Here is a 15,668-nt window from a genome sequence, read left to right on the forward strand (position 1 = left end):
AACTTCCTTCCATTAGTTTCTGTTTATGCAATGGCAACTACTCTGTAATGTCACTAATACATAATATTACAGGTTTATTCCGTTTTAAGAATACTTGCTTTATGAAAATTTGCTTTTACGAACCAACCTGCTTTTGCTTTTACAAAATGATTTGAATGGGTCTTTGCCTTACGCCATTTCAACTTACGAAAGGTTTTATAGGAATGCTCTGGTTTCATAAACAGGGTATACCTGTATTATCATCCATAATATTCTATAAATACCCAGCACATCCAACCAAAGGAGCTGAACTGCTCAAGGTTGTCACATGGATCATTGCAGAGTATTGGCTGGGCCACATGTTATTTACATGCTAGAGTTGAGAACTATCCCATATTGTGATAATACAGATTTTATCACCAATGTACATATGTACAGATTGTAGTGTAGGATGACTGTGATTGGCTGAGAGTGTAGCCACGCCTACTGGCAGGTCTTAAAGGATTGCTCCTTGCCATAAATATAATCATGCATTCCCATATCTAACCCTATTTTCCTTAATTGTTATATCTGTGAATATCCTTAACAAACGCATGGATTCATTAATTGCCCATCACATAGGGTCACGTATACCTGAGTTAAGCTGTACAATCTCAAGCAGTGTGAATGCATCTATAACTGGTCAAGCAGCTGATGGGTGAGAATAACTATGAGGCCCTACACTTGTTACTGGGCTGTCTTATATTGCAAGTTGCAATACACTGGTAATTGTCATCAGAAAGTGGCAATTCTGCACTGCATGAACATGACAAATAATCTTGTGTCTAGTGTACCCACAAGTTTCATTCATGGAATATAGAATATTGCACAGGAACAGTCCCTTAGCCCACAATGGTTGACAGGTGCTAGAACAACCATCTTGTGCTCAACATCACCGAGACCAAGGAACTCATTTAGGAAGGAGATGCCGAGGAACAACCGAACCTGTCTGAATTGATGGGAAGGAGGTGGAGAGAGACAGAAGGTCCATATTTCAGAAGACCCTCCCTGGAGCCAGCACATTGAGGAACCGTGAAGAAAGCACACCAATGCCTGTAATTTTTAACAAGTTTGAGGAGATTTGGCAAGATATCGGATGCTCCATCAAATGCCCACAGGTGCACTGGTTGCCTCCCAGCCTGGTTTGACAACTCAAGTGCCCAAGGATGCAGAAGATAGCAAACATAACCAAATCTATCATAGGCCCTGACCTCCATTGGAGACATCTATGTGAGGCACTGGCTCAAGAAGGCAACCACATCACAAAGGATCCCCATCGCCCTGGTCACAACCTCTTCTCACCACCACCTTAGTACAGAAGATACAGGAGCCTTAAGCCAGCATTTTTAGGTTCAAGAACAATTTATTTCCAACAGTTATCAGGGTCTTGAAATTCTCCTTGGCTCACCCATCAGACTGCTCTAACACGACAAAATGATTGTCTGCACTAATTTTTCCACAAGCATTATTGTGAATTATCTATTAATTCTTTCTTTTAATTCAAATTAGTTTATAGGTATAGTTTTTTCTTTACAAGTAATATTCGATTGCAGCAAGTACAAATTTCAATGCATCGGTGCATTGCATAATGTATATGACAATAATCTCATTTTCAATGTTCATGCTGAACATGCAGGCCAAACTATATTAAACCCCTTCTAAGTGACCTTTTTCTTGGGTTTTGATGACATTTTCCATTTCCAGAAACACCTGTTTGAACAACTTAAAACCCATGTCCAAAACACTGTGACATACTGTATTGCCAAGATTCTTACCAAATCAGTCCCTGAAATGAATCATTCAAGTATCCACAAACTCAAGGTATCAAAAAGCAAAACTAAAATATTGCCATTTGTTTTTCTTTCCCAACACCAGAGTGAGTATGAAGTGTTAGACAAAGATTGACCAACATGGCGCGGTTTCCAAGTTAACTCTACAAATCAGATCTTTTGCATCATGAGTTTTACCAAAGGGCTGTTGCTGTAAATAATATCTCTGAATAAAGTAGAACCCAGAGAAAATCAAAGGAAATTGTCGGTGACAAACATAGATAAGTGGCTAGTGATGAGCATATCTCGGAAGATCTTTCCTGGAACCAACACACCAATGGCATCATGAAGAAAGCCTCTACTTCCTCAGGAGTTTGCGGAGGAGCTAGTGAAGTTGTTCAAGTGAACCGGTACGGACTTGAAGAGCCGACATGGCCTGTTTCCGTGCTGTAAACGGTTATATGGTCAGAAACTCATATGATCCAAGTAGCACAATACAAGTTTATTTTACCCAATAGTCAATTTGGAACTTGCCCATTTCATTTATTTATTTAGTTTTTTTACAAAGCACTCTTGGAATACAAATTTTATTTGAATCAAAAAATTGTAGATGTCGAAACCCAAAACAACAAAGAGAATGCAAGGAGTGTTCAGGAAGTCAGGCAGCATCTGTGGGGAAGAGAAACACAGTTGGCGTTTCAGGGCAAGGGCCCTTCATTGGAGCTACACCCTGCACTTTGGATGCATTACAGTTGCTCCTCTACTTACGATGGTCCGACTTACAATTTTTTTGAAGTTACGATGGTTCGAATCCGAGTTTTCAGTTTTGAATTCCGATCCGTTCCCGTGCTTGCGACATGCGGTACGCCATTCCACCATCCAGGAATTAATTTTAGTTCAATGCTTCAAGCATTCTTCATGCCCAGTATGATTTCAGCTGTGTATGTTAATGTTTTTTTTCCCCCCCAGTGTGGAATAAATGTATTCAAAATTTAATTATTAAAAAATGGTAGGTGCGGTATTCTTTTCCGTCCTATGATGGGTTTTCCCAGAATGTAACTCCATTGTAAGTTGGGGAGCACCTGTACTGCATTACCTGATGCACTGAAGTACGAGTTGATTTACTGTACCTGGAGAGCATGCAAATCAAAGCTCTTCACTGTATCTCATTTCACGTGACAATAAACAATTCAATTGGAGGGGGTGATGTCAACGGAGCTTTGTGTGTTGTTCTGAGGAAGAGCCTTGACTCCACATGTCAACTGCTTCTGTCCTTAATGAACCGGACTGACCCGCTGACCATTCCAGCATTCTTTGCTTTTCTTACTTAATGTGTTTTTCTTTAACCCTTCACTCTCTGTTCAACAGCACATCTTGAGTTTCTCTTGCATCTTTGCTCAGGAAATGCATCGACAGAGTCTCTGGATAATCCAACCCCCACTGTTAATTTCCAGCCCTGCTTCCATTTAGACCAGGGGTTCTCAACCTTTTTCTTTCCACTCGCACACCACTCTAAGTAAGCCCTCTGCCATCGGTACTCTGTGCTTAGTAAGGGATTGCTTAAGGTGGCATGTGAGTGGGAAGGGAAGGTTGAGAATCATTGCTCTGGACCCAATTGTTACTGAAATATTTTGATGGAGAAAAATTGTCATTGGCCCACTAAAGTTATGAAACCATGCACATAACGAGCCAATTAGGTACGATTAAAACAGTGGTTTTCAAACTTTTTCTTTCCACCCATATACCACCTTAAGCAATCCCTCTCTAACCACAGAGCCCCCATGGCATAGGGAAAAAAAGGGATGAGAACCATTGATTTAGACTATTATTACAGTAGAGGCCTTGGACAACTATTTGCCTTTGAGCCTGAACCCAGTGTGGAATGTGTACTGCTCTTGATTCTGCAAACCAGCACTGCATTTTGGCTAGTTGGACCTGGTGCAGATTGTTCAAAACATAAAAGCAGAATCAGAAAAACAGGATTCTGAGAGACGTAGGTAAGATTGACAGCCAGCACCTTTTTTCCCCAGGGTAGGAGTTGCAAACACCAGAAGACATCTGTACAAGGTGAAGGGAGGAAAATTTAGGGGAGACATTAGGGCTATTTTTTTTTTATATACAGAGTTGTGGGTGTCTGGAAGGATTGCTGGGGTGGTGGTGGAGTCTGTACCAACAGGGGCATTTAAGTGATTCTCAGACAAGCCTATGGATGAAAGAAAAATAGAGGGCTATGAGGGTTTAGAATTTTTTTAGGTATACTATATATAGGTTGGCACAACATCATGGGCCAAAGGGCCTGTCCTGTGCTGTAATTTTCTACGTTCTAAACACTGTGCTTCTTTCTTCTTTCTTTCTTCTTCTTTCTTCTTCTTTGGCTTGGCTTCGCGGACGAAGATTTATGGAGGGGGTAAAAAGTCCACGTCAGCTGCAGGCTCGTTTGTGGCTGACCAGTCCGATGCGGGACAGGCAGACACGATTGCAGCGGTTGCAAGGGAAAATTGGTTGGTTGGGGTTGGGTGTTGGGTTTTTCCTCCTTTGCCTTTTGTCAGTGAGGTGGGCTCTGCGGTCTTCTTCAAAGGAGGCTGCTGCCCGCCAAACTGTGAGGCGCCAAGATGCACGGTTTGAGGCGTTATCAGCCCACTGGCGGTGGTCAATGTGGCAGGCACCAAGAGATTTCTTTAGGCAGTCCTTGTACCTTTTCTTTGGTGCACCTCTGTCACGGTGGCCAGTGGAGAGCTCGCCATATAATACGATCTTGGGAAGGCGATGGTCCTCCATTCTGGAGACGTGACCCATCCAGCGCAGCTGGATCTTCAGCAGCGTGGACTCGATGCTGTCGACCTCTGCCATCTCGAGTACCTCGACGTTAGGGGTGTGAGCGCTCCAATGGATGTTGAGGATGGAGCGGAGACAACGCTGGTGGAAGCGTTCTAGGAGCCGTAGGTGGTGCCGGTAGAGGACCCATGATTCGGAGCCGAACAGGAGTGTGGGTATGACACGGCTCTGTATACGCTTATCTTTGTGAGGTTTTTCAGTTGGTTGTTTTTCCAGACTCTTTTGTGTAGTCTTCCAAAGGCGCTATTTGCCTTGGCGAGTCTGTTGTCTATCTCATTGTCGATCCTTGCATCTGATGAAATGGTGCAGCCGAGATAGGTAAACTGGTTGACCGTTTTGAGTTTTGTGTGCCCGATGGAGATGTGGGGGGGCTGGTAGTCATGGTGGGGAGCTGGCTGATGGAGGACCTCAGTTTTCTTCAGGCTGACTTCCAGGCCAAACATTTTGGCAGTTTCCGCAAAGCAGGACGTCAAGCGCTGAAGAGCTGTGCACTTCCACGTCAAACAACACTATATTTTATCTTCTCAGTACACCATCACTTTCTGCCAATCTTGTGGAAAGATCGTTCAGTCGGAGAAGGTTCATGGAAACATTACTGGGACACATAAGAGTCTCCAGATGCTGAAATTTAAAGCCAAACTTAGTCTGCTAGAGAAACTCAGCAGGTTTGCACTGGTGGGCTTAAATTATGAGGGCCTAGATAGGCCGGGATGTTTATCCCTGGAGTGCAGGTGGTTGGGGGGAATGTTATTGTTATTTAAAACCACGGGCATATCTACTCAAAATAGTGCCGATGGTAGGGGTGGCCAATATGTCAAAATAAACAGCGTCAAGGGGGTCTCGCGAGAACTGGCCTTGGTGACCGCCATGTTGTATATGAATAGTATTAGTTCAGAGCAAATGAGAGGATGGGTAAGGGAGAGGGGCAGGGTGGCAGCAGTGTTGACCGGGAGAGGGCGCTGGCGCTGGCTCAGTGTTACCCCTTTGTGGTGCCCCCTCCCCCTTCAAGTGGTGCCCAGGGCACATGCCATACCTGCCATACTGTAGGATCGCCTCTGTTTAAAACTATGGAGAACAGAGATAAAGTAAATGGACCTAGCCCTTTTATCCCCCTCGGACTAGGGGCACAAAACTAGAGGGCACTGGTTTGAGATGAGAAGGGAAAGATTTAAAAGGGACCTACAAGACCATAAGACATAGGAGCAGAAGTAGGCTATTCAGCCCATCGAGTCAACCCCACCATACAATCATGACCTGATCCATTTCCCACTCTGTCCCACTGCCCAGCCTTCTCCCCATAACCTTTGATGCCCTGGCTAACAAAGAATCTTTAAATGCACCCAATGACCTGGCCTCCTCAAAAGCCTGTGGCAATAAATTCCACAGATTTAACACCCTCTTCCTGAAGAAATTCCTATGCATCTCTGTTCCAAGTGGATGCCCTTTAATGTTGAAGTTATGTCCTCTTGTCCAAGACTCTCCATAGGAAACAGCCTTTCAACATCTACTCTGTCCATGCCTTTCAGCATTTGAAGGGCACAGAGTGTTGAGCATATGGTCTGAGCTACCAGAGGACATGGAAGTAGTACGGACAATTATAACATTGAGAAGACATTTAGGCAGGTACAAGCATGGTAAAAATTTGGAGGGCTATGGGCCAAATGTGTGACTAGCTTGGTAGACACATTGAGCTACAGAGCATGTTTCCATGCTGTAGAACTCTCCGAACAAGGAGAGTTTATTCCACAAGAAGATGCACTTATTCTGTTAATTTTAAATGCCAGCAATAAGAAATAAATCACTGCAGTTACTCAAAATCTGAAATAAAAGCAGAAAATGCTGTATCAACGGGAAAAGAAAGAGGCTGAGGGATGACCCAATAGAGTGATACAAGATTATGAGAGGCAATGATAGGGCAGATAGTCAAATCCATTTTTTCCTTGATGGGGTATCAAAGACAAGAGATCAGAGGATTCAGGTGGGAGCTTCAAAGAAATCTGTGGGGAATCTTTGCTTAACACAGAGAATTGGTTAGTGTCTTGGGGGTCTGCCAGTAGGGGTGGAGGAATCAGATGCAATCATGAAGGATAAAAGGCACTTAGACAATTGCCATATATTCAGGGTATATGTCGAGTCATGAAACAAAAAAAACTCTCAAAAATGGGGATCGACTTAAATTCAGCTCAAAATCCAATCCACGCTGATCCAATATTTAAGTCGACCCTTGAAAAACCCGACTGCGACAGATTTTCATTGAGATTTTAATTGAAAATAACACATATAGAACCCTTCAAAATCACTCTCCCTATCGTCGTCTGAAGCCAAGATGGGCAAACACATCCATACTCTCACTGTTTAAACAGTCATCATACGGATCCCAGCCTGTGTCCGATGAGGCGGTTTCAGCTTCGCCATCACTGTCCCACAATAAATCATCTTCCATGCCATCAATTGCACAAAAGATAACACACTTTTTAAATGTCTTAAAGTTTTAAAGTCTCTACTTTAACTTGGTCCCATGCCTTGAACATGAAGTTATACAGCACATCAAGCGATGTAGCATGCATTGCCCCGTCTTTTGTAAATGACTTTTCTGCACTTGATATCCATGTATTTCATTCCTCGCACACATGGTTTTTGAATGGTTTGTTTAAACAGACATCGAGAGGTTGCAATATAGTCGTCAAACTACCGGGATAATCGCCATGTAAGCGTTATGTAGTGCTAATCTACTTTTAGTGTTTTCAGTTAAGTGGCTAAAAAACATATCCCAGACCAGCAAACTCTGTTCTTTGTGTAAACTGCCCAATCACCTGTTCCATAGTTTTACACCATTTTCATCCATCCATCCTTTTTCATGAAAATATACAAAAAAAACTTGCAGGGAATGTCATTTTCGGTTTAATTTTGCATTTGAAGATTACCATGGGTCTTAACTTTGTCCCATTGGCCATGCACGATAACACCATGGTAAACCTGGTCCTTTCGTGACCTGTACTTCTGTTTGCACAGTTTTAATACCTTTCCATTCCACTGTTCTATTGCCTATCATGTCAAAATTCATGGGGTTTCATCCATGTTTCCAATATTTACCAATGCAAACTGATGTTTCTGCCCGTTACATATACTAAACTGGTGAAAACTTACAACTTTATGATTAGGATCTTTGGCAGTTTCTGTGCAGTTTTTGTTTTTTGATGTAATACCAGACTTTTTCTGTTTATGAAACGATTGCACCAGCCGACTGTAGCCTCAAAATTATCACTGAGGTCTGGGTGCAACTTGGCCAACTGAAGCGCAAATGTTATTTGATTTTGGGTGACTATGTAACAATCTTGCCTCTGTTCACATACCATTCTGCAATGTGATTTTCCAACTCTGGCCAATGAATGATTCCTTTTCTCAAAGAACATTGACTTTTTGGTTTTCTTCCCCCAATCTCTTACCAACTTCTCAGATACATCAAATTTTCTTGCAGCAGCCCAGTTGGTTTTCTTGGCCATTTCTATCATTTTCAACTGCATATCTTTGTTGCATGCAGCGTTGTTTCGATGGACCCTCCATGATAGCAATCACCTCCAGCCAACGACCAGCAGATCAATCCGCATGATATTTAGGGGAGGGTCGACATACATGCTGGACCACAGCGCATCTCAGGCATTGCGATTTTTGGGCTTCGACTTATACGCAGGTCAACGGAGCATCTCAGGCAGCCAGAAAATTGTGGTCAATTTATACATCGGATGTACCATAAAACCCTTAAATTGAGGCTGAAAAAAGGAGTTGACTTATATGCCAAAATATACGGTACTTAGGCAAAGCATAAAAAGATATGGGGTCCTCACGAAAGGGAAATAGGTTTGGTGACAAAATGGTTGGAGTGAACACGACACCCGTTTCTGGGGGATCTGAGAAAATGACTCCATGAGAAGGGGATTACTGATGGAGATGAAAGATTGGAGTGGCAGGGCACAGTCCCCTCAGAGTGTCAAGAAACGAAGGGGGAAAATGAGTCTGATCATGGAGTCTTACCGAAGCTGATGGAAATTTTGGAGAAGTTTTTGTTGAATGCATAGGCTGGTGGGGAGGAAGGTGGAAGTGGAATCCTGTCCTTGTGGTGACAATGGAGGAAAATGATTCCAACAGTAGTTGGCAGGTGAATGGTGAGAGGATGTGCCCGCTGCTGGAAAATAACGGGCACAGTTTTAGAAACAAGATGAAGAGGAAGAATTTCTTTGGCATTCAATGTAGAGACTACACTACAGAATGAATAAATCAAGTTTATTGTCAGATTCAATGAAAGCCTTTTTGCTGCAGCTTCCCAAGTACATTCACTGCCCAACAATATTAAAGACAAAGATAATACATACGAGGGGAAAAAAATTAACCATCATGCCAAAAGAATGTGCTGTGTCAGTCGTGCAGAAAAACTTTTGATGCCCTAGAATATGTTCAGTGCCGAGATCAATTTGGTCATGTATTGCAGAGAATTGGGAGGAAAGTGGAGCTGAGAGCAAGATCAAGAAAATTCATAATCATATTAAAGGACTGTGCAGGCCTAGGGGGTCAGATAACTGACTCCCCCTATTCCTTATGTCAAAATGCTTCGATGGGAGTTGATCTAAAAATGAGAAAAAAAATAGAAAACCCTGAGAATTTTGCAGCCAAGTGCCTTTCTGACATATATGTTGCATTTCATGATTATTACACCAACAAAGCCAATTCTGTCATGGTATGTTTTAGTTACAGGGGTGCTTCCTGTGAGGAACTGCTGCATAAGCACCCAATGAATCAGTTCTCTGGGTCTGCTGAACAGCTCTGCTCTGTGGTTAAAATTTGATTCGTGCATTCAACTCGGAAACAACGTTTAACATTGTTCGAACTAAAAATATTGGTGCAAAACTTTCCATTCCATGAGATCAAGACCCACATGTGCAAAAGGTAATGAGAGTGCTCGTGGGTGCAATGCAACTCGCAATGTTTGATTAGACTTGGCTGCCAGCAGGGGGCTGACACACAGTGTGTTATATGTAATGGAGGCTTGCAGCCTCATGGTGCTGTTTACATCAACTTTAACATAAAGAACCTTTTCCTTCATCTATGTGCTGTCTAAGAACTCCTACATACCAATACAAGATGAAACACAAAACGTTTCCGATTCTTATTACTGCTCATTTGCACTATTCCCACAAGGTGGTAGTAAAAGCCACAGGGTGCAGACAGAAGGAAAGGCAGACTTCCACTCTATGATAGAAATCTATCAGTGTTAATTAAGTGCAACATCACAAGCTAGGATAAGGGAAAGCATGCTGACTGGTTGCATTATGGCCTGGTGGCCAACCTCATATATTTGATTTCTCCAAATCTGCTCACCAAATATTTACAGTGATGATGTAGTGCATCTTGAACTTTTATTTTAAAAACACATGAGATATATATGGGACACCCAAGCTGCCTTTTCATGTACTTTAAATATTCATTGCTATAAAAACATTTGTAGAATGTGTTATTTTTAAAATATGCCTGACCAAGCTCTCCCCGTGATAATGTTTTCTGGGGATGATCTTTAATTTTCTGGACATTTTGGGGTATTTAAAAAAATCGTTATAGACACTGAAATCAACTTTTGCCAATATTTTTCCATTTAGAATTATTGCCATAATTTTAAACAAGATTACAAGCCTGTGTTAAAAGAAATGTTAGATCTCTTGTAACAATTGATCATTGGGGCATCAGAGGTGGAGAGGGTGAGCAAATTTAAGTTTCTGGGAGTCACTATCTTGGAGGATCTTTCCTGGACCCAACACACCAAATGCATCATGAAGAAAGCACGTCAGCACCTCTACTTCCTCAGGAGTTTGTGGAGGTTTGGTCTGACATTGGAAACCTTGTCAAATTTCTATAGATGTGTGGTGGAAAGTGTGCTGACCGGCTGCATTAAGTTCTGGTATGGCGACATCATTGCCCCTGAGCATAAACCCCTGCAAAAAGTAGTGGACACAGGCCAGGAAATCACAGGCGAACCCTCCCCGCCACCGAGAACATCTAACACGAATGCTGCTGTTGGACAGCAGCAGCAATTATCAAGGATTCACATCTAGCACGCACACCCACACACCCACACAGGTGCACTTTATTGATTTTTTTTCCCTCTTTGTATTGCAGTCAGATTGTTACATTTGCTTTGTGTTTACATGTATACATTGAGTAGTGGGATTCCTCCAGGGCCTCCAGTTTCCTCCACCCTTAAAAATGCACCAGGGTCGTAGGCCTATTGGGTGTAATTGGGTGGCACAGACTTGTGGGCCGAAAATGCCTATTACCGTGCTGTATGTCTATATTTTTTTAAAAAAGACCCCATCACCCTGGCCATGCTCTCTTCTCACTGTTACCTTCAGGCAGAGAGTACCGATGCTTGAATTCTTATATCTTATCCCTCAAGAACAGCTTCTTTTTTTCAACAGTTATCACCCAAACATAACAGCATTTCAAGACCACCAAAACACTGTCTCTACTACTGAAACAGCCTAGTGTTGCACCACCAACCAACTATATTAATAACTACGAAGAAAACCACGAAAGTCTGCAGACACCGCGATCGGAGTAAAAACAATATGCTGAAGAAACTCAGCAGATCAGTGTATGCAAAGATAAAGGTACACAACCAAAATTTTGAGTCTGAAGTGTTTCAGGAACCTGTTTACATTTTGCTCATACCTTGAAGGGTTCAGGCCCCAAAAAAGTTGGTTATGTATCTTTATCTTTGCTTTATGAAGTAAAATGACCTGCTAGTTCCGTTTGTTATATTTCCCCTTTGAGGCAGCCAATTTGGACTTAAATTATTTTGTGTGTTTGACATAACTAGGAAGCTGCAACAGGCAAGACTTTCATTGCATCTGGACATTGTAACATAAATGAGGTAAACCCTCATTCACTCTAATAGACACAGAAAGGATAAGAAGGTTTATGTGTTAATATTAAATATTTCTTTTCTAAAAGCTTCCAAGTATAACTTTAAACAAGAATTGTAGAATCAGAAGCCTCGGAATAAGCAATTAGCAAAGGAAATGATAGAAGTTTAAATCTGGACTTCACACGGGAAGGAAGGCAAACAGGAATGGCTCCAGAAACACCGAGTGTCATTTTGATTCTTGCAGAACAGAACCTGGAACAAGTTGTAAAAATAAACACTGGCAGGGTCAAAATTGTTCCATACTTGTTATCCCAAGGGAAATCAAGGAGGAATTTGCCTTCTTGACAAGGGCGAGAAAGAGAAACAACAAAAAAAATGTTATTGATTTGTTACTGGTGTTTCTAAAGGGGAAAAAAAAAATCATCACTGGCGTCGAAACCCTGCTTGATCCTGACCATAGTTGGGAAGAGTCACAAGGGTATAGCAATAATGAAACACCTTATTTGGAAACATGTTGGCCTTCGTTCGAATCTTAAAAGGAATGACTGCTCTTCATCCATTTTAAAGGACACTCTGATGTAACAACAGTTGCTGAGGCAATGATTAAAAATAGACTGGGAGAACCCAAGGTCACAACCTGATGATTTCTGTAGAGAAATGGATCGGAGGTCAATTCACAGGACAATAAGAGTGGCAGAGAGGATCACTGGAGTGTCCCTCCATCCATCCATCCCCCCCACCCCCAGCGACGTGATCCACCAGGATCATTGTCTGAAGAGGGTGCGCAAAATCATTGCGGACCCCCTTCCACCCTGCACACAGAATCTTTCAGCAGCTCCCGTTGGGGAAGAGGTACAGGAGGATCAGAGCCAGAACCACCAGGCTGAGGAACAGCTTCTTCCCAAGACCAGTGAGAATCCTGAACGACTAAAGGAACTGCTCCCACTCACCATCTGAGATTCTCATATGTACAAAACAATATTCATTTGTACAGATTAAATACTTGCCCTGCATTTGTATTGTTTGATTGATTGTGTGTAATATCTGGTTGGGTGTCTGCAAGGAACAAATAACGCTGTTTCATTGGGTTGTATTTGAACACTCAGATGACAAATAAACTTGACTTGAAAGAGGGATATAGTTTATGGAATAATTTGATGAGCCTTCCACATTATGTAAAAACTGAAATGTAATGGGTAATGGATCACCATGAAGAAGTTCAGAATGTCGATGAGGCCATCCATGAGGAGGCACTCTGCCAAAGGCAGCCTCACAGTTAGTTTCCGCAGGATAATCAGGACACACTTTCTTACCGATTCCCTGACCTTGGAGTAGTCCCCATTGCCTCGCACAATTCAGATCTGCCAGATTCATGCACAGGATTACATGCAAACACAAACCCTCATCACCACATGTTTAAAACACAAAGAATCTGTGGTGTGAACAATACTTGAAAGCTACATATATAGCCATATAACAATTTACAGTACAAAAACAGGTCATATCGCCTTCAGGCCTCCTAGTCAGCACCGATTTACGTGAAACTCCACTAGTTCCACCTACCCACTCCCATGCCCATAACCCTCCAACCTCCTATCATCCATGTAATCATGTAGTCCCCTCTTAAATGACAGAATTGGCCCTTCCGGTAGATCATTCCACTCAGCCACCACTCTCTGAGTGAAGAAGCATCTCTTATATTACTCCTAAAGTTTTGCCCCCTAACCCTTAACTTATGACCCCTTGTATAAATCTCCCCTACCCTCAGGGGAAAGAGCCAATTCACATCTACTCCCTTCATAATTTTAAATACCTCTATCAAATCCCCTCTCAACCTTCTACACTCCAACAAATAAAGTCCCAGTCAACTCAATCTTTCTCTGATTTCAAGATACTGCAATCCAGGTATCATTTTTGTAAACCTTCTTTGCACCCTCCCAACCTTATTTATATCCTTCCTATAATTTTGAGACCAGAACTGCACACAATACTCCAAACTTGGCCTCACCAAAGCCTTAAACAATCTCAACATCACCTCCCAGGTCCTATATTCTATACTATGATTTATAAAGGCCAGCGTACCAAAAGCCTTTAGTAAAAATACAATGCTGAAGAAACTCAGCAGGTTCAACAGTGTACTTTATATAACTTGAGACCTTCATCATGGTGTGAGCAAAATGTCGGCAGGCGCCTGAATAAAATGGTGGCGGAAGGGGCAGGGGATGGGGGTAATAGGTGGATAATGGAGGGAGAACTCACCGGCAAGCAGGGGAGTGGGGATGGCTCTGTCAATGGAGAGGGAAGGGGATGGAGGAAAGAAGACAGAGGGATGGGGAAAGAGAGGAAAAATGGGAAGTAGGCTAGCAGAAACAGAGAACTTCATGTTAATGTCATCCGGCTGGATAGTCCCCAGACGGAAAATTAGGAGTTGTTCCTTCAATTTAGAGGTGGCCTTGGTTTGACAATGCACGAGGCCATGGACACAGACATGCCAGCGCGAGAGTGGGGCACAGAAATGAAATGGTTGAATTTAAAGAATTGATCATTCTTACTGTTAAAGTTTTTATTTAAAAAAATCTTGAGACTGACCTGCAACTCATGGATGTCGAATTTCTCCTCAAAGATGTATGAGACATCAGCGCCAGCGGACAGGCCACTCATACTTGCCAAGTAGCCACAATAACCCCCCATCGTCTCAATAATGAAAACCCGGCGCTTTGTTCCACTCGCTGATTGCTTGATACGATCACATGTCTAACAGAAATACATCATGTCAGCATACAAATGAAACTGAGCACAAAACTTCACAATCAACTGAGTCGGGTTCATTATCCTCCCCCACTGTGGTGAATTCATAAAGCATTTTAAATCATTAAAGCCCAGGGGCCTTCAACATTCCAGAATAGTTTACTCAATTCTTAAAATATCCAAGCCCCTGCCTGGAGATTGGAAGATTATCAAGTAATTTCTACAATGTTTTCATGGAGTAAATATTTTACCCAATCTGCACTCCACAATTCAATTATTTTCTTAATGTTATCTTACTTTCAATCTATTATGAAATATTTGCACTTCTTTCGTGCACACTACAATCCAAAATACTTATAATTTTATAACAAAATTAAGAAAATGATCATATTTTTTTAACATAACAATTGTGATGTAGCTATTTTGAGATTCTTTTGATCTTTAGAGTTCCTCATTTTAAATTTGCAAAAATTTACCTGGCGCATTGGCTAAATTACTGGAATGGTTTCCAGAAGCCTGAACTATTACTCTAGGGCACACATGTCAAGCTCAGGCCCGCAGGCCAAATTTTGCCCGTGATATAATTATATTTGGCCTGCAAGATCATGTCAAATATGTATTAGAGCTGGCCCGCTGGCTGCCGCACCAGTATAGCGCATGCACAGCTAATACTACAAACCCCAGAATGCTTTGCAAATGCATTGGCGCCGACCCGTCAGCCCGCTAATCGCCCCCACCTCCTCTCTTTACTTTCATTAGCACCTGCGACCTGTCGCCCAACTCACATGTAATAAACCCCTTACGAAATATGTCCAAACGGAAGACAGAAAACAGGACCTTTCAAGACAGGTGGGAGACAGACTATATGTTCATCATTTTAAAAGACAAACCTGTTTGTCATTGAAGCAAGTTGTTTTTTTTTACTTGTTGGCTTGTGAAAAAAAATACATTTAAAAGGAGCTTAAAGGCTATAGAGAAATATTATTTATTGAATATTTTATTTCTCATTTGTTAATGCTTCTTCTGGAAAGAGTTTAACCAAAACTATTATTAAACATTTATTTTAATACGAAAAAGTTTAACATTACATATGTTGAAAGAAGAGAAAACATGCAGATGTTGTTGAAAATTTTCAATAAATATTTAGTTTGGCCCACGACTTAGTCCAAGTTTTTAATTTTGGCCCTCTGTGAATTTGAGTTTGACACCCCTGCTCTAGAGAGTAATCAAGTGGGCGGCACGGTTAGCACAACGCTGCTATGGCCCCAGCGACTGGGGTTCAAATCTGGCGCTGTCTGGAAGGTGGAGATTCTCCCCGTGTCTGAGTGGGTTTTCCCCGGGCACTCCAGTTCCCTCCCACCATTGAAAATGGAGGTCCATTGTGT

General features: G+C 42.1%; 1 protein-coding gene across 5 annotated transcripts in view; it reads right to left on the reverse strand.

Annotated features, from left to right (window-relative positions):
- Window positions 1-15,668, reverse strand: part of LOC138751843 (ATP-dependent 6-phosphofructokinase, platelet type-like) — a 98,288-nt gene that overhangs the window by 31,200 nt on the left and 51,420 nt on the right. For all 5 annotated transcript variants that reach the window (XM_069914676.1, XM_069914677.1, XM_069914675.1 and 2 more), the window contains one exon: window positions 14,125-14,289. In XM_069914676.1, the coding sequence (XP_069770777.1) occupies window positions 14,125-14,289 (165 nt within the window). The remainder of the gene's footprint in view (window positions 1-14,124; window positions 14,290-15,668) is intronic.

This window comes from Narcine bancroftii, chromosome 1 (genome assembly GCF_036971445.1).
Source record: "Narcine bancroftii isolate sNarBan1 chromosome 1, sNarBan1.hap1, whole genome shotgun sequence".
Taxonomy (NCBI): Eukaryota; Metazoa; Chordata; class Chondrichthyes; order Torpediniformes; family Narcinidae; genus Narcine; species Narcine bancroftii.